Genomic DNA, 27,416 nt, shown 5'->3' with positions numbered 1-27,416 from the left:
CCTCTGTTAACAAAAGAAGAAAAGCAAGCAAGTCTTGGAGTCTGGCCTCTTCTGCTGCACCTTGGGCCACTTTCACTTCTGTAACATCACACCATCAAATGTTGCAAAAGGCCCACACAGGAGGTGTCACCACCATGGTGTCCTAGGCAGCAGGGATTTATTCAAGTGGCCCTGCTGATTTGCAGAGTGGGAATAAATACCAGGCCTTTTGCAGAGGTTACCAAGAGCTCTCTTCAGTAAAAATGATGTATCGTCTTCCTGCACTCAATAAAGTGGAGGACTAGGGTGGGAGCCTGCTTATGCTGTTTTGTATACACCTAGCCAGGCTGCCATTTACTCTCAGGAGGAATAGTTTAGTGGTGTAGAGTAGAGGGGCGCTTCCCTGCAGCATCCCATTGGCAACAGAACCAACCTCAGGCCTGACACTTGCATTGCCAGCTGTTGCCTACACGTTCTTTCTTCTTTCTAGGAACAAATTAACAGGTAAATTCCTCTTGCCCTGTAGAAGTCACACACACACACACACACACACACACACACACACACACACACACAAACACACACACACACCCCTCCCATCCTTATGTGAATTTTCTTGGAAATATTGCATTTATATTCTTCCTTTGTTCTTGTATTGGGGATGTAGTCTATGATATCTTATTGCCAGTTGTTTACTATAGCTACCCACCTTCATTCTCATGAATGACATCCAAATGTGCCTCAAGAGAGGCCTATAAAATTAAAGAGAAGTGGGAGAGAAAGAGAGACAGATTTCTGTGGTACTCAGTGGCTGTCAGCCATTCCAGTTTTATTGAGTATGTGAGGGGTCTTAACAAAAGATCAAAAATCAGATTGATGGATTCAGAAAAATGTCACTTGGAGTCAAATTTAGGATTAGGTGGCCAAAGAGCCATTTTATTATCAATGTCCTATCTACACACACACACACAAACACACACACACACACACACACACACACGTATGCTCCTTGATCCCTTTAAGTGTTACTTTTCAATAACTAGAAGCTTTTGCTTTTATTTTCTCGAAGAAAGTTCACCTAAGATGACCATTGATCATTTTACTTGCATCATTTGTCTGGTTTTGTTGCCTTTCCAGGAACAGGCATGAGGAAACCAATATTACCTCACATAAAATGTGGAAACTAAGAATCTTTAAAAGGAGGGAGCTGGAGGCACAGCTCGTAGGCACAGTGGTTACTATATGATCAACTACTAGGTCCAAATCCCGATGCAGTGTACAAGACTGTGCACAAGTTAAGAGGGATAGAGAATTATCATGGCACAGGATATGATAGGAGTGTATGAGAACGCGTACACAGCTCTATGAGTAAAATCCATCACAAGGTATGAGGTTCTGGTTGAAGTCAGCTGGGAAGCTGCAGGAGAGACAGTAGCTTCCTGGATGGTGACACCACAATGTCTGTTGCCTCAGGGCCATGCTGCCTTAGGATCCTGACATAATTTGCTTTCACTTCCATCATTCACTTTTTTTCTGTTAAAAGAAACATATATTATTATATTATATATATTATACATGTACATCACATGTATAGGTATACATGCATGTACATATATACATACATTCAGAGACAGGTCACTGTCAAATGCAAATTTATGAGGGCATTTAAGACCCCTCAGCAATTCCTGGCTCCCACCCTGCACTCTCACACATGTGTTCTGTCCCCACAGTCAGGTATATGCTGCCGGTCTTTGGGTGTCATGCGATTGGAGGCACTCACAGCGCCTCCTTCTAGGTATTATAACATCTGAATAGGAAGCTAACATAGAAGTGTACGAAAGAGACTGAGCCCATTGAGAAGATGAAAATCAAAGCTTTGTGAAGAGCATTCAGGCTTTATTGAAAATGACAGAAAACATTCCTAACTGTGCAGAGGATGTGAGCAAAGTATTCCATTCTGAAAGAATCTAGCTTTTTTTGCCAAATGAAATGCATCTTCAAAAACACTCAAGGTAATTCTTTGATGGCTGACATCTACCTGTTAAATGATTTTTGCATTATTGTATATGAAATAAATTATTATCATGTCTCGAGGCTCTCAGAATGTCTTATTTTCTTACAGGTATTTTAGCTAGTAAATCACAGAATAATCGTCAGTGGAATGATTAATTAGTTAGACCTTACAATAATGAATGAAAGCATGCAAAAGCATTTCTATTTCTTTTTAAAGTATTTGAAAATATAGATTTCTATTAGATGACTATTTTTATTTTATTTCATGAATACAACAAAAAGGCATCAATAAAATAAAGTTCTAAGGAATAAATAACTGAATCTGTGACCAATCATATTTCCTAAACAGACATGACACGCTCAAAGAATTTAAGCAACTTGGAAAACCTATAAACCCTTCACCATGAAGGTGCTAAGGGCAGCCACATCTACAGGACATGGGCCAGCTTCACCTTCACAGAACTGTGCATTTATAAAACTAAAGATTCAAAAATGAATGCTTGTCCACACAGCCTTGTAAAGAGCAAAGAGAAAAATGGTAGAGAGAGTAATATTTGAATTTCCAAATTTCTCAATCCCCCTCACAGACTTTATTGGGGACAAGAGTGTTGCTGGGAAGGCAGCCTGGAGATCCTTTGTGGTTTGGACATCTTTGGAATTGCTTTCCTGAGGAAGATTTAGCTTTAGTTATCAGTCAGACCCAATGAATATGACAGGGAGGCTCATGTTAAGAAAGACTGAATGGTGCAAGTACTGAGGACACTTCACCAGAGCCTTCTGCTATACCACCCATTTGCTTACTTTTTCACTGACTGTGATCATTTGAGGGGTGTTCATTGTGATGGTTAATACTGACAGCAATTAGGCAGGAACTAGAATCACCTAACCTCTTGGCATATCTTTGATACGTTTCTAGACTTGGCTAAGTGAGATGGGGAGACCTATCATAAATGCCGGCCTCACTATCCTATGTGCTAGGGATCTGGACTGAATAAAAGAGAAAGAAGGCTGAGCATCAGTGCCCATTACTCTCTGCTCCCTGATTGCAGGTGCAATGTGACCTGGGACTGGCAATCTCCTCTTGCTTTGGGGCATTCTCTGTCATGGAGAGCTGTACCACTAGGTGTTTAGAACAGTAAGAAAAGTAACTAGTGCTTTCATGTTCACTAATAAAGTGAAGACACTCAGGAAAGGAAGTCTTGTGTATATTGCTTTTATAAGATGTGTAGTTTGAGAATACAGAAAACCATTAACTAACATTTACAAAATTTTACAACTTAACCATTGTTGAATGCCTTTAAGGGACAACATTCTGAGCTAGGGTTCCAAGCAATGATGGGGAGAGAGATAACAGAACACACAGAACACAAAGACTGGGACCTTGTCAACAAGGTATGACGGTGCTGAGGAAGGCTTTGTGCCATCCCTCTGAACAGTGCTAGACATACCAAAAATATGTGTCTCTGAATTTCTCCATGTGCAATTCTACATTTGCCTCTTCTGGGCTAAATATGAGGGTATATCCCTACCTGTCTTAAAACCCTTCCATTTACCCACCTTATATATAACATAGTAATAATTTTATGGTGCATTTCTAAAAGAAAAAACTTCCAGTACTTTTATTATATAGGTATCAGGTGATTTACTTCTTAATCTTAAAATTTACCTAATGTGCAAACAATGTCTTCTGAAATTTCCTAAAGATTATGTTTTTCTGGTATCTACCTTCCTACAGAAAGGACTTTAAATTCTTCAGGATAAGATAAAAGACTAGAGTCCATTTTGTAAACATATATCCTTTCCATTTCTGTCATTTATCAAAGGAAATGAGTAAGAAATAGTATATTGAAACTAGCATATGATTATTTTTGCAACAGAAAAGGAAATATGTGAGCTGAGAAATTCCACTAATAAAGCATCATTTTTAATAATTTGAATAGTAAGATGGCAACAGAAACCTCACTTTCCTCCAGATTCATCAATCACAAAGTGCCTTCAATCAAACCTCAGTGTTTCTATAAATAGGCCTGGGTACAGCCCAAGACTCATTAATATTTGAATGAGTTCTTTAAAATAAACAGTGTTAATATTGAATTTTCTTGACCACCCAGATATAAACTTCACCTTCATAAGAGCCCATTACAAATTATTAAAATTCATCCTCTATTGTTCAAAAGTTCAACAGGCAAGGACTGTGCAAGGAAGACTGAATGCTTTCACTCTTCAAGACTTTCATCAAAAAAGGGATGTCACCTGTACCTTTTGAGGTTATAAAGCCTTGTCCTGCAGACACACAGACAGCCATACCCCTCTCTATGTCATCCCATGACCGAATGAGCTCCCCATTTGAGGTATAAAGGGTTTTGGCTGGGTGGGACATTTTCAGACGAGCAGTGCAATCATCCAGCAACTGAAATACAAAGGCAGAGCCATATTTGAATGACAAATATCTCAAAATAGTTATTAAAACTGTTTGAGACAAGGTTTCACGTAACGCAGGCTGTTAGTCTCAAAGTCACTACTTAGTTGATGACAACTTTGAACTTCTGGTCCTCCTGCTTCTACCACTTGAGTGCTAAGTTGCAGATGTCCACCACAAAGTCAGGTTTATGTGTTACTGAGAGTGATCTCAGGGCTTCCTGAATGGTAGGCAAACACTCAATGGGACCACATCTCAATCCTCAAGCAACGCTTTTGAGAGAGCTCTATCCCTACTTAAATATTCATTCAGATTGATTATTGGGCACAAGTAAGAAGAGGTGGAAAAAAGGACACAGAGTGAATGTTTGCTGATGTGATTAACATGAAAGGCTTCAGCAGTCTTTGGTGAAGATCTCCATGTAGGCCTGATTTTTCCACAGATGAAGGCATCTTGCCATTTAACAAACTTCTAAATATAATAAACTCTAGATTAGAAATCTAAACACGACAAAATAGCTTTAAATTTTTACTTAATGGCCAAAAAACTAAAAATACAAATAGCGAAGAAATCCAGATACTTGTCCTTTGTGTCACAATTAGAAAAGCCTGTGAAACTGAAGGAAATTGAAAGAGGCTCTAGTAGGTAGTTTTAAATTTTATCAATTAAAACACTAAACATAGAATCATGGAATGAGAGAAATATTAGTATAAAACTTACTTTGTAATTAAGAAGTTATATACAATAGGTACCAGAATGTAAGAAATAGCTTTTCTCAGCTGATGTGAAAAATCATTGTGTGAACATTATAGGATCTTATTTGTAGGATGCTTTGGTCAATCAAATAATTAAAAACTCATAAAAATAAGAGCATTTAAATGAATATGCAAATAAGTAAAGTTTATAGCATGAATAGTTTTTCTGATTACTAACACTAGACATTCAAAAATACAGTGGAAGAAAAGTAATCCCCCAAGCAATACCAAACAGAAATAATTATTTTAAAAATATAAATTCCTCATATGAAAATGATATAATTGTACTGATGGACCAAAAATCTGTTTCAATGCATATAAGACTGCTATACATCTGCCTGTGAAAAATGCATATCACAAAAGTTGTCAATTTTCATGAAATTAATTAATAGTCTTTTACAACTGAGGTTGAAACACCTGTGTGATGATTTTATGGGTCTGAAAAGTAATTCCATACCTTCTTTACAATTCAATAAACAATAGTCCTCAAGTGAAATATGATAACAAGATGAAATGGTGAGGAACTTCCACTTCCAGGGAGCAAACTAGGTTATAAAGTGATGATAGCTTTAAAAGCATTTGGTACTGCAGCTCACTTAACAGCATTGCCACATCTGTGTAAGAGTGCAGTGCATTCTACACAGGCATTCCACCTCCATCGGGAGACTCAGACGAGTCAGTAAACAAAGTCGAGAGAATTCTTCTAAGCCAACAAAGAAGAAAATGTTTCCACTTATTTTTTTTAACCAGAAAAAAAATCCTCATAGTTGTTAAAAGGAAAAAAAAAACAACCATAACACATTTAGAAGAAAAATCACTGAATCTTGATATTACTTTCATATGGTGAAAGAGTTCTAAAACATTAGAAGCAACAAATAAACATATTCATGGTTACTTATTGTATGTTAAAAAATCATAGACAAGTACAAAGCTGGATGCATGTCACCGCAGATCTGATAGTCACATGAAACAATGGAAAAAGCTATCTCCAACATGCAAAAGAAATGTATCCAATAGCAAAACAATGCAGAATTTCATAGGAACCCTAGGAAGTCATGGTGTTATATTGTTCTTCAGAATAGAACACTCTGAATGAAAATAAAAAGCTTGTCAATATTTCCTGTACAAGTTGCCGAAGACAAGAAGCTACCATGAGCCTCTAACATCTCTCCTCATCAAACCTGCATGTGTCCAAACCTCTGCACTTAGCCGCAGAGCGCCCATTGGCTTGCAAAGGCAATAGGGCATTACGTGCACTACCCATACAGGACACTCTGGCAATATGTGTCCAAATGCTCAACATGCTTTTATGAATTAAAGGTAGCAAACAAAACCAGGAAATAAACATGAATTTACTTATCATTATTTTTCACAACAGTAAAAACTTAAGACAACCTAGCTAGCAAACAATAGGAAATTGAGTAAACAAATGTGTCTGTTGGATAGATTAGTCTAATGTAACCAGAAATATTGTGTTATTTTTTAAGTGTTAAATTCTATGAGAAAAAGTCATAACAGTTTCTTAGATGAGCAGAGGAACTTTCAGAACTGATTTGGCCTAGGACTCACTATGATCACATTGGTAAAACATAGACAACTCTGGAAACCATGGACAGTCATATTTATACTAAGCTAGGATAACGTTACTGTGAGTGATGGCATCTCCATTTCCTTACTGATGCTCTTAGTTTGATCACTGACTTAAAGACACTGTTTTTTGAATTAGAAAACAAAATAAAAGTTATTTAATTAATCAATAAATTTATTGTGATTATTATAGAAATAAAACTGTAATAGACACATATGATGTGTTGTGTGCATGTGTGCATGCATGTGTGAGATGTATGTGTGTGTTTGTATGTGTATGTGTTTAGGGGAAGGAGATATGAATGGATATGTATAGTGTGTGTTTGTGTGTGTGTGTGTGTGTGTGTGTGTGTATGTTTGTGCCTGTGTATAACTTCTAAGGGTGCCAAACCAATACCAGAGGAGAGGTAGCTTAAATAATAGACCATTTCTAAGAACGCAGAGACGTGGCTAAATCAATTCTTAAGGGTCTCTGTTCTTGGCTTACAAATAGGTACCTTCTTGCTGTGTCACTTTATGGGAGAGAGAGAGGAAAAGGACGGAAATAGCATCTTCCTTCTTTTCTCTTTGGGGTGTGTGTGTGACTGTGTGTGTGTGTGTGTGTGTGTGTGTGTGTGTGTGTGTTGTATGTATTCATGAGTGAATGTTAGTGCACATAAGTGCCCGTGTTTGGAGGTCAGAGGTCAACCTTGGATGCAATCTATCTTTTCCCCGTCTTGTTTTTTAATTCAGAGCCTCCACTTTTACCTTGAGCTCTCTTACTCAGTTACTCTTGCTGGCTAGCAAACCCAAGAATTTGCCTGTCATTGTTTTGCTGGCACAGGGTTCAGAGGTCTGCATGCTTGTGCTGCACGAATTTTATCAACTGAGCCATTTCTTAGCATGCTCTTTCCCTTTTATTGTAAGGCCACTAATCCTGTCTAATCAGGTCCCTCTCCTCATAGCTTAATGCATCTTTAGTTGCTACCTAAGAATCCCATCTTTGAGTACAGTCACATTGGGCTTCGGAGCTTCAACATTTGAAATTGAGGTAAGGAGTAAGACATAATTTACTTTTTAATAGTCACTGTATTTATGTGTTTTCTTTTTCAAGGCAAACAAAATGTAAAATAGCTGAGTGCATACCAGGGATAGAAATAGTCTGGCAAATACATGTAAGTGGGTATGTGGGAGAAACTTATGTGGAAGTCAGGAAGTGCATCCTGACAAGAGCCTGATATAGCTGTCTCCTTAGAGGTTTGCCAGTGTCTGACATATTCAGAGGCAGATGTTCACAGCTAACCATTGAACTCATCATGGGCTTCCCAATGGAGGAGTTAGAGAGACGACTGAAGGAGCTGAAAGGGTTTGCAGCCCCATGAGGAGAACAACAATACCAACAAACCAGAGCTCCCAGTGTTTAGCCTGAGAGTACACAGGGAGGGACCCATGACTCCAGCTGTATATATAGGGCAGGATGGCCTTGTTGGCATAGGTGGGAAAGGAGATCCTTGGTCCCATGAAGACTGGACACCCAGTTCGGGGGATTTTGAGGGTGGGGAGGTAGAAGTGGGGGATAGGTGGGGGCACATCCTTATAGAAGCAGGAGGGGGGGGATGGGATTGGGAGTTCCGGGGCGGGGGTTGGGGGCAGGGAATGGGGTAAGGGGATAACATCTGAAATGAAAATAAAATATCCAATTAAAATAAAGAAAAAAATCTTACCATTTAGACAACAGTACTCTGCAGATATCATGTATCTTATTTATAATTGGGAAAATGAGTGTAACTTGATAAAAGCATAAGAAAACAAAACAGAAGTCAAATATATGTCCACTGCACTTGTTTTTCACTGAGACAAAGCCAATGATCTTACAAATATCTTTTAAAAATAAACTAGAAAATAAAGTGTTTTCACTACAATTAACATTCAAAACTATCTAGTTAGATGATAAGCTTGGAGACATTCTTAAGTCTCTGTATTTCATGAGGATCTAAGTCTGTTCATGTGCTTCTTATCACATTGACTAGTATAAGTCAAATATTGATCATTTTGTGGAAAAAAATCCACAGTAAAGCACTAGTGTCTATAAATAGCCAGCTTCTGTCCGTCTATGCTCTGCTTTTTAAATATAGCTTTCAGAGACAAGGTTTCCTCAAGCTGGACACAGTGACATCTGAACCCACCATGCATACCAGGGGGTTTGAGGCACTTGCTAATCTAAAGAGAAAAGACCCATTTTGTATTCCCAAAGCATCTACTCCAGCATTCAGAGCCATTCATTAGCTGAGAACAAACATGGAGATTTTAAGATGCTGTGATATCAGACATACACAGAGATTGGGGAAGACAAATGTCTCAGCCAAAGAAGAAGGTCCTGGGCAAACATAAATCAGAAAAGGATGCTGGTCCTGAAGAGAGCCACTGGCCCTGGAGAGAGAGCTGCCTGGGGCTATGATGACTGATAAACCAACCCCATCTGGAAATGAGTGTTGCTCTAGCAATGTTCAGAGAGTGTGTGGTTAAATCATCCAAAATAGCCATGGTAGTGAGAGAGTTTGTGCTGCCCGAGATTCGAATGCCATCTGGGGGTTTCACGATACTGAAGGTAGAGTGAAGTACATTGTAATGTGCCTATTTCCCGTTCTTCCAGTAAAAGTCCAGCCATGGAGACTGCCACTGTCTTTGCAGTGTGTTAGCCAGCACACCTGTGTGACATCTGAGCTCTACCCTTCCCACTGCCTCCTTTCCCACACAGTCGGTTTTCCAGAGGTATTCCTTATAGCTAGACAGCCTGCGAGGACAGGTTTCTAACAGATCACCAAGACTCCCTGAAACCTCCTGATTTAAAAACAACATAGAGAATCGGAAAGGAGGAGGTTATGGGGCCAACCTCTCTAATAATGCTTGTTTATTCCAAGGTGGCATGTCTCCCCTAAACAGTTTTCCCAAAACCCTTTCTGCTTTTCAGAGACAAACTATGGTCTGATCATTTTAGTCTGAAATAATGTTACAGACAATTCTGCTCTTTCCCCCAAATAGTCAGGTTAAAGTCCAAAATGTACAAGTTTCAACATGGAAATGAGGGAGTGGCTCAACCTGACAGGGCTGGCTCCTTATAAGAAGAAACAACAGAGTTCCTTTTCCCTACACACAAAGGAAAGGCCATGACAGGAAACAGCCGGAAGGTGGCCCTCAGTAAGCAGAGGGGAAGCATGGTGGCAGGAGCAGGGGCTGCTGGTCACGGTGTGGTCACACTCAGAAATGCAGGCACTAATAGGACATTCAGCCACCTATCAAGTCTCAAGATTCACCTCCAAAGACCTGCTTCCTTCAGGAAGGATCCACTTGCTAAAGGCTCTACAGTCTTCTCAAACAGTGCCACTAGCTTGAAACCAGGTGTTCAAACACCAAGCCTGAGAGGGAAAACCACAACACAGCCCGAGTGGGCTAATGCCTGTCACTTTCAAACAATGTCTCAAAATAGTAATCTCGCTCCTTATTCCTTGATGTAAGCAACATCTATTTAAAATACTGCATCAACTCAAACACTCATGCCTTTGCATGGAGCCTAATCCCATCCCTGCTGAAGCTGTCGATGCGTAGCCCTTTCTCAAGGTCTGTCAGAGGGGGCAATGGATTCCTTGGTAGTCTTTTCCCTTGTCTCAGGTAGGCAAACCTTCCCTTGATGACCCTACTGAACTTCAACTAACTTGACATCACATTTGTTAGTCCTTTTCTGAGAAGATGGCTGGTTTCTGTATCCTATAAGAACAATCTTCATTTATCATAAAAAAATATACAGAACACACAAACACACAAGAAAGAAACATAAAACTAACCCATGTTATGACCCAATACAAAGGGAATGCTTCGACCAGTCAAGTCCACCAAAGCTGTTTTCAATTTACCTATGTATGTGTGTTTAGAATCTAATTCCACATGCTTTAGATTACGTTTATTTTACTTAGTGTATCTCAGCCATATTTGTTGTTTTTATTCTCTCTTAAAGCTGATTTTAATTGAGTTATGATATTCCACCCTATGGGCTATAACTCATTTACCCAATTTCCGACTGATAACTTCAAAAATTATTTCTAGTTTCTCTCTAGTGAAACTATTTCTGTGATTAATATCTCTAGAAAACAATCTTTGCATAAGTTCATAAAAGATATTCTTGGGATATGTTATGGTTTGAGTATGAAATGTTGCCCCTCAGTCTCCTGGGCTTTAACACCTATTTCTCATCCAGGTGACTGTAGTTTGTAGAACTATTAAGAGGTTGGCAGGGCAATGCTTGCTGGTAGGACACTACAGGTGGGCCTTTGGAAGTCGTGGCCATCCTCATTTTTTCTCTGCTTCCTTGTCTACCAAAATATGAGAAACAACAGAACATGCTCTTGTTGCTGTGAACTCCCAGCTATGGACTTCCAGCTATGATCGGAACCATGAGTTAAGACAAATTCTTTCTCCAAAAGTCTGTCTGATATGTTGTCTCGGTGATATTCAGAAGTGCACTTGCTTCTACAATTTACAGCCAAGGAACTATTCTCTAAAAAGTTCAATTTCCATCAATATGGGAGCATCAATTTCTCTGTACCCATTTAAAGTCTGGATATATTTTCATGCTCTTTATCACCTTGAGGAGACAGCCTAGTAAGATGACAGATTAGAGGCTACTTCCCTGAGAGCTGGAAAAAGAGAGATTAAGAAAAAAAATAGACTTTATTTTTAAAAGTGAGCAGAGGTAAGCTGTTCCTAAAATCCATAAAAGAAGGAAAGGGTCCCAGGAGAGAGCAAAGTCATCATTACTCAGAGGAGCAAGCTGAACACAGCTGCCATGGCACAGCTCCTTGGCCAAGAAGAGGACTCAGAAACTGTTTCCAAAAAGTAAACCCGGATGAAAGAGGCAATCTCACCCTCAGGACAAGCACAAAGTCTTCACGAGCTTTACATCTAGTTGAGGGATATCGTCAACAGTGGATAACAATCCAATTGTATCACACCCTATGACTCAGAGTACAGTGGCCTTGTGCTATTTTGAAACAGAGTATATTGATAAAACCTGGCTACCTTGTGGGCCCGAAAGCAGGGACTGTCCTCAGCCTGGGGAACCTTGATTTGGTCTGACAGAGATCCCGGGTGAGGAACACCTAGTGGGGTGGTTGTAGGAAGCAAATACCTCCTAAGCTGAAAGATGCAGATGGTGGGAGGCTGGCTTTAGCTGAGCAGTCCATAGAGAAAGATAGCCCCCATCACAAGTGACGTGGGACAGATCTCATTTGAGAATTAACCTGTGGTTTAATAGCTCTGAGCCAGCAAGTGGATTACATTCTGGATCCACCTCTCTGTCATTTGTTGCTATGGAGCACTAGACCTCTGAAGTCCCAGGGGCATACATGACCTTCACGACATTCACGAGGCATCGTCTCTCCTGTAGGTGACTGGTACTCAGGAGATTGTGAAAGTACTGCCTGCACCCACCTCAGTACTGAGGTCTAATAATTCAATCAAAAAATGAGTTAATGAGTTGCACAGGACGTTATCAAAAGAAAAATGCAAATGACCAGCAAATATTCTAAAATATACTTTATATTCTTAACTGTCGGGGAAATCAGAATGACTGCCATGAAGAAAACAAATAGCAGCAGATTTTGGCAAAGATGGGAGTGGGGCAGGAACCTTTATACCTGGCTAATGGGAATATAACCTTGTGTAGTCATTATGAAAATCAATACAGAGGCTCTTCACAAAAGTGAAAATTTGAACTAAATGACCCAGCTATACGGGCATAGGTATACAGTTGAGAGACACTGAGTCAGCATGCCACCAAGGTACTAGCATATCCATATTCACAAGAGGCATGAAATGGAACCAGCCTGGATGTCCACCCCTCAGAAGATGAATGGATGAAGAGGATACAATACACACAATGGAATATTATGCAACCATAAAGAAAAATGAAATCATGTCATTTGCAGAATAGTGGATGCAACTGGAAATCACATTAAGTATAGAAGTCAGACTCAGGGAGACAAATATTGCATGCTTGTCCTTATACCCAAATTTTAAGTTATATATGTGCATACATATACATATTTGTCTGTTTGTAGGTCATGGAACTAGAAAGTGGGTTAGGAGAGGGATAGATTGGAATTTAAGGGAAATACGAGTTAGAGAGGTCTAAGGATTACATGTGAAAGGAAAACAAAACAGAGGACTTCCTGGGAAGAAAGGAGACCAGTGGGACAAGGGTAGGAGGGCAGTGGTGGGGGAGTGGGAAGAAGGGACCTGGTGTGGGAGAGGATAATGGAGGGGGAACAACTGAGGACAAAGCTTGGCACACAAATGTATAAAAACTCCCTGAAGGATCCAACCCAATACTTTTTATGCTAGCTTATATAAATAAAAAGTTGCAATGTTGCACAAGAGACTAGAATAATAAAATTTACTACCAAGAAAAAAAATTAAGGATAGCAACAAAGAAAATGGTGTATAATTTAAAAAAACTTGTCAAATGTAGTCAATATTGTTATGAATGTCATTAAAGTGCATATACTTGTTTTTACATAGTGGATTGTTTTGTTTGGTAATGTAACAATCTACATTAAACAACTTCCCTATGAGTGTAAGAAGTCTTTGTCATCCTGACATCATAATTTAATGAGATCCTGGACCAGGTGTTGTCTACTATTGATGTTAACCTGTCAATTACACTACCCACTGATGCAAATTAGAATGATACATCCACAGCTTATAGCAATATGACTTCTGTGTATAGAAACGGTATAAGGCTACGGAACTCTAGATATGGAGTGACTTTCATACTCTACAGTGTGAGCCCTGTGGATTGAAAAGCTAGCTTCCATGTATATAACCTCTGGAAAGTTCCTTGTAAGTTTTGTCACCATGTCGGATAGGCTCCTTTCCTCCTATCACCAAGCTCCACTCTATCCCTGCATAGTCTTTTACTACATGATTGCCAAGGCTAAGTACTCTCAGCAGTAGCAGCAGCAGCAGCAGCAGCAGCAGCAGCAGCAGCAGCAGCAGCAGCAGCTACAGCACTGACTCTGGCTTCTGAAGAGATCAATTTGAAGTGGAACATTTAGCCACACTTCGATGTCTCTCCTAAGGAACCCGTCTTTTGAAAGTAACCATCTTCCTGTTCTTCTCCAGGTGTACAAAAGCATTTTCCTTTTATTGCTCACTTTGAATGTTCTACATTTTCTTCTCATTTCTCAAGTGCAGCAGGAGAGCGAGTGGTTAACCTGAGACGCAGCTGCACCCCTGGTTCTATCCTCAAAGAGAGGCTCCCTCCTTTAGAGCTTGGAGCAGCCTTAGAGCTGAGCTCAGCTGAGATGCTTCTGCTTTTCCAGAGCCTTCATCAGCATCACCTCTCTAGGCCTGTCTGCTGTTCCCTCTTGCTTTCCCATCCACGCTTTGTTATTTTGACAACATTATTTTTTGGGAATCTCTCTCCTCCCAGGAAAGGCTATGCAAACACTTCACCAAATAAAGCAGGTGAGGCACTATCAGCAGAGTCATTGCAGCAGAAAAGACTTCAGAAGAGTAAACCCACTTGCCTCAAGTTTCCACTTAAAGATGAAGGCAAACTTTAAAAGATATTAAGACATTTAAAGATGATGTCAAACTTTAGATTTATATCCCTCAAATTACAGTTTATGACACACTGCCTGTCTCCTCCTGAGCCAATACTTTATCTTTGAATAAAGGAGTGGAAATTCTGTTAGTTCAGGATGATGAGTTATAAGAACATTACAGGCTTTCTTTAAGCACTACAGTTCTTTTCCCATAAAAAACATATCTAGTAAATAATTCACAACAGGGGCTACAAATAACTCTTTTGTGAGGTAGATTCAATGTGAATGAGGAAAACATATTTTAAATTATTATTGTAACTATCAAAAATAAACTGGGTCCCACTCAGCCCCACCTGGCCTTAAATTCACTATTGTAGCTAAAAATAATCCTCAGCTCCTCATCCTCCTGCTTCTGCTTCTCAAGTGCTGAGATTAGAAGCTTGAGGTACCACACCTTCTCTTAAGTGATTTAGATTACAGTCTTGGTCTGGAATAAATACAATTGGCAATGATCTCTGCCGGCCATTTGTACTATTCGAATGTGCACACACCTCAGATAGCTTTAAACTTCTTCATGTTCACACACGGAAGCTCGTTTAATAATCTGATCAGCCTTGTATGCAAAGTATGATTCCCACTGGACAAATGCGAAAATGAGGTTCAGAAAAGTTCATTAACTTGTCTGATCTACCAATCTAGAGATGTCAAAGCCAATGTCTGATTCCAGGCCTACTTGATATTCACATTAGATTTACCTCTGACAAAGCACTGGCCTGGACATAAGTGCCATCGTCAGGTCTGTCTCCATTCCGATAAACCCACACTCGTTTCACTCGGGGAGCCTGGTACAGGCTGTGCTGCCCCTCTGCTCTGCGTTGAGCTTCGATCAGAGAGTGTCTGGACTGCAGTTCCTGGCTTTCAGAAAGGTGTGCCTGTCAAGAGTCCAGAGAATGCTGCTTGTGGAGAATGATCTGGTATGCATAAGGAGCATGATGGAAACCAGAAATGTCATGCAATCTCAATTTATGCTGAAACAATTCTAATAAGCCCAGGCCTCTCCTGCCATATACTTGTGTGAATTCCCCTTCCTTCCATGAAGTACTAAAGGCATCAACAGCTATTGGGGTAATAAGATGGATAGATTCACGTTGACAAAGCACTTAACTCATTTGCAATGTTGAGAAAGTTGCTTCTGGACATGTGTGTGGTGTTCCTCCTACAGGAGATAGATGTCTTTGCAACTAGCAAGTGAGCTTTTGATTTAGAAGCAGTGCTTCATTTCCGTTAGCTAAGCGATGCTTAGGCGACTGTGTGATCGCGTCCTAGCTCACTAGTTTCTGAAATGCAGCTGCCACCCTTCTGCTTTGCCAAGTCCTCGCCTGGCAGCTTCTTATGCTACCTCAAGCATATCCTAGCTCAATGCTTGGTTACTCACTCCCTGACTTCGGATTTATCCTTCTTAGCTTGGCTAGGTTTCAAGTCTCTAGCAATGCTAAGTTCTTCATTCCAGTCACCTTGACTTAGACATACATTTAAAATTTGCATTGAACACACATCACAAAGCCCCATTAAAATAGTAACATATAGCTTGATAAAAAAATTCATAAAGCATACAGTTTTTCTCCTAGTCTCTATCCCTAGTCCTGTTTTAACAGCTGACCTTTCTCTTCTCAACTTTCTTACGCCTAGCAATCTTGACTGATTAACCAATTGGCCGAAACCACTTTTTCATCTTCTTTCCTTTGAATGTCTCCATTGTAATCAGTTTTGTGCTCCTTGCTCTTTTTACATATTGTGTCGTACCCTCAGGAACCATGAGTGATGAAGCCATAAGGTTCAACTTGACTACACTTAGTGTAATTACCTTTGTACATATCCACTGGGCCTTTTTCTCCTCTTTGCTAAGGTCGTAATTTCTGGTCTCCATTCAAACAAAACAGACGTTCATGTGAGTTGGCTGTCTCCAGGATACCTACTCTCCAAATGCCAATTCAGTGCTTGGCATATGCTTATGGTGGTCATAACTGCTCAGTTGCCGAGAGCATATTAATAGCATGATTTAAAAATTCAACACAATACTTTTAAATGCTGCTAAAAGGGGCAGGATCTTTAAAGTCTAGGATCCCAGGGAATGTACCTCTGTCTGTCTTATTAGTTCCATGAGCTTCATTTCCTCTTGAGTCTGCTCAGTCCATCCTCCTTGAACCACCACTGGCTGCAGAGGGCTTTGGGTGGGAACCATAGTGGCTGGCTGACATGCTGCTACTCGCCGTCCTGGAAAGGAGTCCCAAGAGATGATGTTTCTAAGGATAGGCTTTCAAGCTTCAGAGGAATTGGGTTGACTTTCGATGCATACATTTTTCTACCTATGATCAGGAACATGGGCTAAAATACTAAAAATATCCTAGAAGCCAAGCTGTCTAAAGGTGATAATATTTAACAATATTAAAGCATGGGTCTTTAAATGGTCTGGACTCTACAGATGGAAGAGGATGACAGCGTGCTGACTTCCACCTGGCCCTCGCACAGCATCTGCGATCTGCTTCAGCAGTAATTTAGTCAAATAGAATTCATGACCTTACTTCCTTCCTATCATATCTCCCAGTCTCGGAACATATGTTTTGTTCTTTGCACTAATAACAAGCCTTCCCCCACAATTAGCTTCACAGCCTGGGGATTAAGTATTTCTAAAATAATATTAACAGAAGAGACGGGAGCCCCCCTTTTTCTATCTAATAATACCCCATGAGCACAGTTCACTTCTGATGCCTCTGCTGAGCCCTCTTGCTGTTTAAAAGGCTTGAATGAGAGAAACTATTTATTGGAACACTGTATTCTGAGGAACTGCAGGAGAATTTATTAAATGTGGTGACTCAATCGTTTGTATTCCTTCAAGTAGACCACTTTGAATCCTTGTAAAATACTCACAGAGTCACATTTATATGATACTGTTTTCTCTTTCTGAGCTGAAGCACACAAGCCATGTTTTGTGCTGTGTATTTTGGGCCATATGTTTCAGTGAACCTATGTTTCAAACTCAAGAGGGAAGGCAAATGACAAGAAAACAATTATATCTATAAACTGTGACTGTGCAGAACAGTATATAAATAATAGAAACTGAAGCTTCCATGAAAGATGAGGCAGAAGGAGGGCTGGTTTGAAGCCTGTCTGAGCAAATGCAAGGCTAGCTAGAGCAATTTTAGGAAGCCTTTGTCTCAAAGTTTCAAAAATTAAATAAAAAATGATTGAGGGCACAGCCTTATTGCATGCTTATGGCACATACTCAAGGCTAGGGATTTGATTCCCAACATATAAAAAATAAACTAAGAAAGGGGAAACTAGCAGGCACTGCTGGCTCGAGCTGCGGCAAGAGGGTTTGAGGAGGCCACACTCTGGTGGATAAATGAGAGCTATGAAATGAAGTACAGTCTCAACTTTGTTTCCAAGACCCTGTTGATTTGAAGATTCTCAATGATGGCTACAAACAAAACTCTAAACATAATTCAGGATTAATGGAGGTGATAAACACAAGTAAAATCTATGAGAAGATCCAGCAAGAATAATAAGTTCCTGTAACGAAGTCTTTGGTAAACCAGAGTACACCATGCCCACTAACATCCCATGTGCCATTTATGGATGTGAAAAGCATGACTGGATCAATCGGTCAGTAAGGGACAGTGACAGCATCTCTAGGCAAAGTGGTGTGGACCACTGTAGTCTTGCTCAACACAAATCCATAAAAAATGTAGTTTTTGCCCAATTTTATTCACTCTGTGTAGACAATATTAATTTGTGAAACACATATTGCCCCAGCAGCTATATTTACAATGCACCTTAGACATTTACATTTTGTTCAGATAAACAGAGTTCAGCAATAACATCATTTACAGAGAGAGCTGAGGGCCGGAAGCTGAAAGCTGGAATCAAGGAAATAGATTATTTGGCATTTATTTCTGACATCTTGCTTCTAGAGGTCCTAGGAAAAAATGCATTTGCAGCACAATGTTCACGAAAATGCACAAAAGGTTTTAGCCAGAGGACAGACTTTCATAATATATCATAATTCACATATACAAGAATAACAACCTGAAACCAAGCAAAGGGGTTGTGTATAAAATACTTTATTTTCTTGTTCTAGTTCCCATATATTTTGCTTTATTTTACATGGTATTGGGGGATAGCCATAAGTTTGCTATTGGAGACAGGCCTCTTCCATGCTCCCAATACTTCATTTCAAGTGAGTGGAGCCTGGTGATGGCAGACAGCTTCTCCTAGTGGAAGTTGGGCAAACATGTTGAGGATTCCTGTTCCAGTTTCCTCTTCCAAACTAGTTGGAGAGCATGAGTGCCTTGCTGTTATTTTGTGTTGCCCTTCCCCTCACTTCTCCTCATTCTACTCCCTTATTCAGACACACACCATTTACAATATCTGATTCTGGGAGGGATTCTGATAAGCACATCTACTGGGTCATGTGTAGCAACAGTGATACTTTGGTCTAATATTTAATGTAGAGTTTAATTAGTTTTCAAAAGTCAAATTAGGAAATAAACTGTCTTCTCTAGGACCCAGGTAACAATATTTATTATCTATTGTGGGTTAATAACTATTTGATATTAGCTACATGACACAAAATGGTTGCAAAATAATTACTGTTATTAATAGCACTGATCATGCTTACAAACGAAGTAAATCAGCTTAATTCAATAGTTTTTTGTTTGTTTGTTTTGTTTTTTACATAGTACACTCTACAATGATCAATGGCTGTAATAATGAGGAATAGTCCGTCAGAAACAGATTCCTGTTTCAGTTAACCCTGAAGATGGATAGAAGTAAGCAGAGGTAGATGGCTATAATCTCAGAATGTAGGAGTCAAGGGGATCATGATTTAGAGACTATCCTCTCTGTCTCTCTGTCTCTGTGTGTGTGTGTGTGTGTGTGTGTGTGTGTGTGTGAGAGAGAGAGAGAGAGAGAGAGAGAGAGAGAGAGAGAGAGAGAAAGAGAGAGAGAGAGAAAGTGACAGCAAGGACAAGAACTCTAGTAAATAGGAATTGCAGTTTTCCTAGCCAAGACTTGGCTACGATTTATGCTGATAATTCTCACAAGTAGTATAGGGCTTTCATCAGAATAAAACATAATTATGTATTAACTTATGTGTAAAAGCAGCACACACACACACACACACACACTGATTTTTAGGTGGAGACAAGAATTAGCATCAACTCTGAAGAGAACATCCTTCTGTGAGTAACTCCACAATGAACATTCACTAACCAAATACAGACTGCTTCTGTGTTGGTGCAACGGATGATACCAAGTTACATTTAAATGTCTTTTTTGCAAATTATAGCAAAAGCTAAAGACAGAATATAAAACCAGGATTCAGCAAAAGCAATTATGCCAGATGCTGTTTTCAGTATGTTGCTTTCTACTGATTTAAGTCAATAAAGAAATGAGGCTTGGAAAATTCCCTGAAGTGAATGGACTGAAATTTCATTCATTTTTTTCCCTTTCAATCATTCTACAACTAGTCAGGAACATATTAGAATGGTGTAACATTTCTCACCTAAAGGGGAAAGTCCCATGAACAGGTAATTAAAATAATATCTTGAGGGCTATGGGGGAGGGAGTTCAAGATGTAACAAACTGCTTTATGTCAGAAGTAGAACACATGGGGAAGGAGAAACCCCTGAGAAAGAACAAGGAATCAACAACGAGGGAGGATCCAAGAGGGTAAGAGGGAGAAAGCCTGAAAGAAGGAATTAAATTTTCTCAAGAGCCCAGAATTTTTAAAGCACATGCTAAGCCTAGGGTTCTAAAAGAAAATTCGAAAGGGTGTGTCAAGCAAGGAGACATGAGCCATTACAGAAAGGGAGAGCGTGAAGGTCTGTATTGAGAAGTACCAGCCTTATTAAGGATGCTAGGGAACCTCACAGATCTTATACTGGGCTATGTTCACACCTTTGTATTTTTAGAGGATCAATTCAGTTCCAGAGTCTCAGCCTTGCTCACCTTACCTGAGTACTGAGAGGGTGGGTCAATTGTTGACCTACCATGATCTTAGCTATCTTTGAGGATTGTATGTATAGCTGTAATCCAGGCTTATTGAAATTGCTGGCTGCCAGAGTGCTCCCTCTAGGCAGCCTCTGACTATTATAATCCCATCTGCATGGTATAAGACACCCTTCTTGTGCCAGTGCAGTTGATAGCTGCTGTGCTGACAATCTGAAGGAATCATAGGAGGTGGAAAGAGAAGTGGGGCCTGAGATCCCGGAAGTGTCTGCTCTTTTCCCCAAAAGTTATGGCTATTTCCTATCAGGAGCTCCTCTCCCTACCACTTCTCCCTTCCCCCTTTGTTTATTTTACTCTATATCTGACACTTTCCAACTTTCAAAGGTTAAGAATTTATTTGAGTTTTATCTTCCATTTCTTATATTCTTGACCAGGAATGAAAATCATCTTCACTGGTGAGTTGGTGCTCAGAATTGTTATTAGTTCCACAACTGTGAGTGAATAAAGCGACCCAATTTGGGGGAGGGAGGAAATAAACAAAAGCTGGTGACCATCAAATGGATGCTGGCGAGACTTGAAGCAGGTAGACCAGTTAGGAACTGTTCTACTAACACAATCAATAGATGATGTGCTTGAATTTGGATAAAGACAGTGGAAACTCTTCTAGTTAAATTCTCTAGATGCTAACTAGATAAAACACCAACCAGAAGCAACTTGGAGAGGAGAGGGTTATATGGCTTGTAGGTTATAGTCTTATCATAGAGGGAAACCAAGGCAAGAACTCAAGGCAGAAGGCTGAAACAGTGTCCATGGAGAATTGCTGGCTTGCTTCCCCTGGCTTGTTCAGCATTATTATAAAGTTCAGGAACAGCTGCCCTGAGTGACACAGCCTAAAGTGGGCCAGGCCATCATGTATCAGCCACTAATCAAGGAAGTGCCCCAAGATATACCCACAGGCCAATCTGATGGAAGCAACCCTCCATTGAGGTTCCTTCTTCCCAGGTGACTCTATTTTTTGTCAAATTGACAAACACTAAGCAACACAGACTTAAAGAAGCTGGAATCCATTAGAAGATCAACGAAAAAGGTAACAGGACTTTCTAAAGATTCGCTTGGGGAAGGAAAGGGGTGTGATAACAAGAACTATTTGCAGGTTCCTGTGAGAGAATGTCTGGGTGGATGGTGGAGATAGACGCTGTCTCCACAGATTGAGGAGAAAAAGATGCATTGGCACTGGAGTGACGTGACAGCTCTAGTTTGGACTTGTTCCTGGAACACTCAAGTGACAATGTCTAGTAGTATGGGGAACAGACATCTCAAGTAGTCTTCAGTGCTTTCTCTCACAGCTGGTGTCAGTTCTTGGAATGACACTGGACACGGAGTGGACAAAGAACAGACATCGACTGTTCCACAGCCAGAGTTGCCTTTTACATTGAGAACCATGTGTGCTGTGGTTGAAGCAAGGTTCATAAACTTCAGACAAAAGATGGTGTTTATAATCAGAAGATAAAATTCTGAGACACTGATTGCAAAGATTGAAATGCACTCCTTCCCCGACTCAAGTCCACAGGCCAGTGATTCTCTCCGAGAAATCATCTGCATCTCAAATGCTTGGAATAGTATAATAGTCAGGAACCTAATATTCTGTGAGAACAATGCAAGAGGACACACAATGCCCACTGTTTGCTTTTATTATGAAAAGTGTATCTTATGGTGAATTAAGATGAGTCCTTGGCTCACTGACCTTGACCTTGAAGACTTTAGTACTGCTCTGTCCTAACTACTGAAATGAAAAATGTCCCATAAATAAACTCTACTCCCCATCAATAAAATACCAAAGAATAACCAAAAGACTTTGTTTAAATCCATAGGTCCTACTTTATTTATTTCTAAGGTCTCTACTGTGTCAGTTAAAGGAGTATTTCAAAGGCATGGAGAGACAACATCTAATTTTTTTCTTTTTAGTGTATGTTTAAGTCATGGAGTATTCCTTTTAATACAAAATTTACAGATACAAAATTAGTACTAAATGGCTATGCTATTAGATTTTATACCTTGTTCAAATTTACATAGCATACTGTTTACACAGCATGTACTGGCTGCCTATTTTGGTAGAAAGCAGAAAATAATTATTGGTAGCTGTTGCTACATTTGGAATTAACCAAAATGACCAGCTTCAGCCATACTGACCTTTCAACTGTCGCATCTTGTGTTTCATGGTGTCCAAATCAGCCAAAATTTTGTCCCTCTTCAGCCAGTTTTGTTTCTTTATTTTTTCTGATTTCCATGGAGCTACAATAAAAAATTAATGTTTTGCATAGTGCTCTGTTATCAAAAGTAATTTATCATAGGCACCAATAAGTTACAAAGAACTTTCTGCTCTAAAAGACAGATTGAATTAGAAAGATGTAATTAAAAGAGGTAAGGACTGTTAAAAGAAACTTCATTTGAAAGATGAGAGGGCTTAGGGCATTTCTATATGGAAAGAGGCGGTCCAGGACTGAGATCAAAACTACTTTATTGTATAGATTTACCATATGCAATAGCCATATTTCATTTCCTGCTTCCACCAACTGTTTGGCGGTGATGAAAGCCTGGCTTGGGACCATTCATTTTTTTAAACATCCACCTACTGCCTAAAGGGTGCAATTCTTAAAAATGAAAATGTGCAGACAGGTCGTCCTCAGTGTGAATTAAACTCATTTGTTATTTTCTAATGGATACCATTATTCTCTGCCTTATACACCGAGCATCTCTTTATCAACTAAATTAGACACTTCTCCGTGCAGAGTGCTCCATTCCAGTAAGAGAAAAACAAGCAATGGTGCAAATAGATGCATACAGCTATTTTTGCACATGTATTAATTGACCGATTGGCTCTCTGCATAAATACGATATTATTATGGTGACATTATACACACTTAATTCATTTTCTCATGACATAAAATGTATTTCTCCCTCTCTCTGCCCACTGTTTACAAGGAAGCAAAACCAAATACTTTACCATTTAGAGGCAGAAACGGCTCACCACAAGACACCCAAACGGCAACAGGGCTTCTGAGGACATGAGCAAGCAGGGACTTATCTATGCCCTCCACAAAACCCAGTCTGCTCTCCATTGTCATTCTTGAGCTTTCTGGGAAACAAGGGGCACATTTACTCTTGTCAGTTAATAATGAATGAATATGCTTTATGAATTAGTTTTTTCATAATTATTACTCAAACTGGAGCCAATGCACACATTTAGTCAGAAATTTCAAAGACAACCAAAGAATTGGATATCCCATCAAACACTTTAAGAAATGAAATAATTCTTTTATTAATTATTTTATTTATTTACTTCCAAATGTTGTCTCCTTTCCCAGTCCCCCTCCAAGTGCCCCCATCTCACCGCTTTCACCTCCAAGAGGGTGCTTTCCACCCAACCACCCACCACTCCCACCTTACCCTTCTAGCATCCCATTTTTCTGGTGCATCAAGCCTCCACAGGACCAAGTGCATCCCCTCTTATTGATGCCAGATAAGGCAGTCCTCTGCTATATATGTAGCAGGGTCCATGGACCAACTCATATATGCTCTTTGGTTGGTGGTTTAGTCCCTGTGAGCTCTGAGGGACCCAGTTAGTTGACACTATTGTTCTCCCTATGGGGTTGTAATTCCCTTCAGTCCCTTCAGTCCTTCTCCCAACTCTTCCATGGGGTTCCCTGACCTCAGTCCAATGACTATAAGTATCTGCATTTGTTTGAGTCAACTGCTGGTTGAGCCTCTCAGAGGACAGTCATGCCAGGCTCTTGCCCTCGAGCACAGCATGACATCAGCAATAGTGTCGGGGTTTGGTGCCTGCTCATCGGATAGATACCAAGTTGGGGTGGTCTCCGGGTATCCTTTCCTTCAGTATCTGATCTGTTTTTGCTCCTGCATATCCTTTAAACAGGAACAATTCTGAGGCAAAAAGTTTGAGATAGGTGGGTGGCCCATTGCTCAGCTGAGGGCCATGTCTATCTACTGGAGGTGTTCTCTTCAGAAAAATGTCTTAAAAAGTGACTAAAATATGTGAGGCTTAGTGACATAGTTAGGCTGAGGCAGAGCTAGGTGATTTTAGCATCTGTGTTCTTTCTGAATTTCAGCAGCAATTTATTTAAAGGTCTTCTCTAGAAATTAATGACATAATACCAACACTCAACGTCATACAGGAGCAGTCCATGAATGGCCCTGTCTTGCTCAACGATATGTTCTGAAATATGGGAGAAGGAGGGATGCCATCAAAATGACACTCTTCTGATAGTTGTGATGAGAGGCATTACTCTGTCCTTCCAAGAAGATTTGAAAGCAGCATTTGAAAGAAGCATGTTTGAGATGAAGATCCTTTAAAGACTAAGGTGAGGCAGAGCTGCACGCTTTGAAAGTCATCCAGGCATTCACGATTCAAATCATTGTTTCTTTTCTTTTTTTTATTGGATATTGTATTTACATTTCAGATGTTATCCCTTTACACACTTAATTCTGTGTCTGAACTAACATCCTGTGATCAGTAGATAAAAACATTTTAAAATCTGTTAACAGACTCAGGCCACTAGCTCCCTCCCATCCAAAGCCTAAGAATGTTATGAGATAAAGTCCTGGGCTTGCTCATGAAAGGGTTTCCTCCATTTCAACCTCCTCTGTCATGTAACCATCAATGTATTTCTAAATTTGCATTGATTTATGACTTTCTTTGTTTTGTGAAACTATAAAACTGCTTCCATCTTGGAACATGGAGAGTTTGGGGTAACCTAGATCTGGTACCCTAGCTATGGTTACTCAAAATGGCTCTATAACCAACTATCTTTTACTCTCTTTAATATAAAATTTTCTATGGTTTTTGTATCAACATTATATTCATTTGCTTCTCATGAAAATTCTGGAAGGAGAGTGATTATACATATACCCAGTTTCAAACGGGAGAACTGGGGTGAAAATGGGTTTCAGAACTTGCCCAGTGTCATTCAGCTGCAACTGGCAGATCTGAGATTTGAAACCTGGCATTCTGACTCCCAGACTGTGGTAGTTTGTATCTGCTTGGCCCAAGGTGTGGCACTATTAGGATGTGTGGCCTAGTTAAAGGAAGTGTGTCCTTGTGAGGATGGACTTTGAGACCCTCCTCCTAGTCAAGTGGGAGCTAGTCTTCTCCTATTTGCCTTTGGACCAAGATGTAAAACTTTCAATTCCTCTGGCACCATGTATGCCACACTCCCACCTTGATGACAATGGACTCAACCTCAGAACCAGTAAGCCACCCCCAGTTAAGTGTCCTTTATAAGAGTTGCCTTGGTCATGGCATCTCTTTACAGTAATGGAAACCTGAACTAAGAAATCAACCAAAGCTGGCATTCAAGACAGGAGTAGGAAATCTCACACTGGGAGTACACTTATGTATCACAACTGGCAACATTGACTTCTGTTTTACAAAGCATTGTTCATGGCATAGTTCCCTCCCTTAAACTGTAGATACTATGGGACATAGAAAGATGTGGGCAGACAGTCATGATGTGATGTTCTAAGAGCAGCAAGAGAGACATTCACTTGAGCTTCTGGAGTTTCATAGAAGCAGTGGGAGCAGCAAAGTCAGGGAGGGAAAGCAGAGGGTAGGAAAAATGCACTCAGGGAGCCCCTCCCTTCAGTGGTAGAAAGAGATCCACACTGATCTAGCAACAGTTTCTTCAGTGCTCCCAGTCAGTTTGGGTTCTGAGTTTTAGAACAAAAAGTGTTAGTGCTTTACAAAGTAGTTAAATTGACTACTATTATTAATTTTTTGAATTGATTTATCTTTTCAGCTCTAAAACTGGAATATAAATTCTTTCTTCTTTTTACTTATTCAGAAAGGTAAGGACACCATTGAGAATCTCATTGATACTCTTTGAACCATTTACCAAAGTTGCTGGCTATAATTTTGAAATTCTTGCTGTGGTGACTAAATGAATCAAATTTAATCTTTCATAGTGGAGCATAGATAAAACCAACTTATTTCTGTAGATGTTAACCAACCTTCTGTATTTTGAACAGCTATGTCTTCTGTCCCAACAGACTCCGTGCTTTTCTCTTGCCCCTTAGGTTGTCTTGGGGTAAGTTTTTCACCTATAGCCCACAGAACCAAGTCATGCAAGGTGAGGATGGTAGTTCCATCTCTGGTGTAGATTTTGGAAGCTGCTCTGGTGAGTTGAAGTCGTTCCGTGCATTCTGCAAGAAGCTACACAACACATGTGGTAAGAAACTGATAGGAGGAGCCGTGTCTCAGCACTCACAAGCACTCGCTGCTGTTGAGAGAACACAGGTTCTGCTGCCCACAAGATGCCTTGCAACTGCAAATAACTCCATTTCCAGGGGATCCAGTGCCCTCCTGTGACCTCTTGAGGGTACCAGGCATCCATGAACTGCACTTACATGCAGGTAGAACACATAAAAATAAATGACATATTAAAAACACTAACATGAAATGATGATGACAATTGAAATCATAACAAGGTCTTTGCCATTGTAGAAATCTAAGAAAATGCTTTATGTTGAGAAAACAGACACTGAATAACTATTGATGTTGAGTTTTGATTACAGGCAGCTTTTTGTTTTGTTGCTCTAATTTAACATGAGTTAAAGCTGGGTTTGAACATCCCTAGCTCTAAAGCTGAAGCCCAGCTGCTGATATAGTTCCCTACCAGCTCATTTAAAGTCTGTAACTTAAAAATCTACTTTCATTTTGTTATATGATATGAAATTTTAATACTGCAAATTGGTGAATGGTTTTAAATAACCAAATAGTTAATTTTCTAACCAAAACATGTCACACATTGTAACCCATTAACACATTTTTGCAGATGGGAAAAAAATAAAGCCAGCCTTGTGGGCCAACAAGATGCTTTAAAGGGTTAAAATGCCTGCAACAAACCTGATGACCTAAATTTAATTTCTGGGACCCTTGTAGTGGAAAGAGGAAATCATTTCCCTGAGATTGTCATTTAACATCTACAGTTGCATTGTCCACATGTGCACACACACACACATACACACACACACACACACACACACACACACACACACACT

The 27,416-nt window shown here is 39.9% G+C and overlaps 1 protein-coding gene across 1 annotated transcript in view; it reads right to left on the bottom strand.

Annotated features, from left to right (window-relative positions):
* Positions 1–1,501: 1,501 nt before the first annotated feature.
* Dcdc1 (doublecortin domain containing 1) overlaps positions 1,502–27,416 on the bottom strand; it is a 63,224-nt gene continuing 37,309 nt past the window's right edge. The window contains exons 12-18 of the mRNA XM_028766968.1: positions 26,367–26,568; positions 23,347–23,478; positions 22,533–22,634; positions 16,471–16,607; positions 15,089–15,265; positions 4,252–4,402; positions 1,502–1,512 (exon numbers count right to left, since the gene is read on the bottom strand). Coding sequence (XP_028622801.1) covers positions 1,502–1,512; positions 4,252–4,402; positions 15,089–15,265; positions 16,471–16,607; positions 22,533–22,634; positions 23,347–23,478; positions 26,367–26,568 — 912 coding nt within the window. The remainder of the gene's footprint in view (positions 1,513–4,251; positions 4,403–15,088; positions 15,266–16,470; positions 16,608–22,532; positions 22,635–23,346; positions 23,479–26,366; positions 26,569–27,416) is intronic.

The sequence above is a fragment of the Grammomys surdaster genome, unplaced genomic scaffold, assembly GCF_004785775.1.
Source record: "Grammomys surdaster isolate TR1022 unplaced genomic scaffold, NIH_TR_1.0 170, whole genome shotgun sequence".
Taxonomy (NCBI): Eukaryota; Metazoa; Chordata; class Mammalia; order Rodentia; family Muridae; genus Grammomys; species Grammomys surdaster.
The sequence above is the reverse complement of the archived record's forward strand: the minus strand, read 5'-3'. Positions and strand labels throughout refer to the sequence as shown.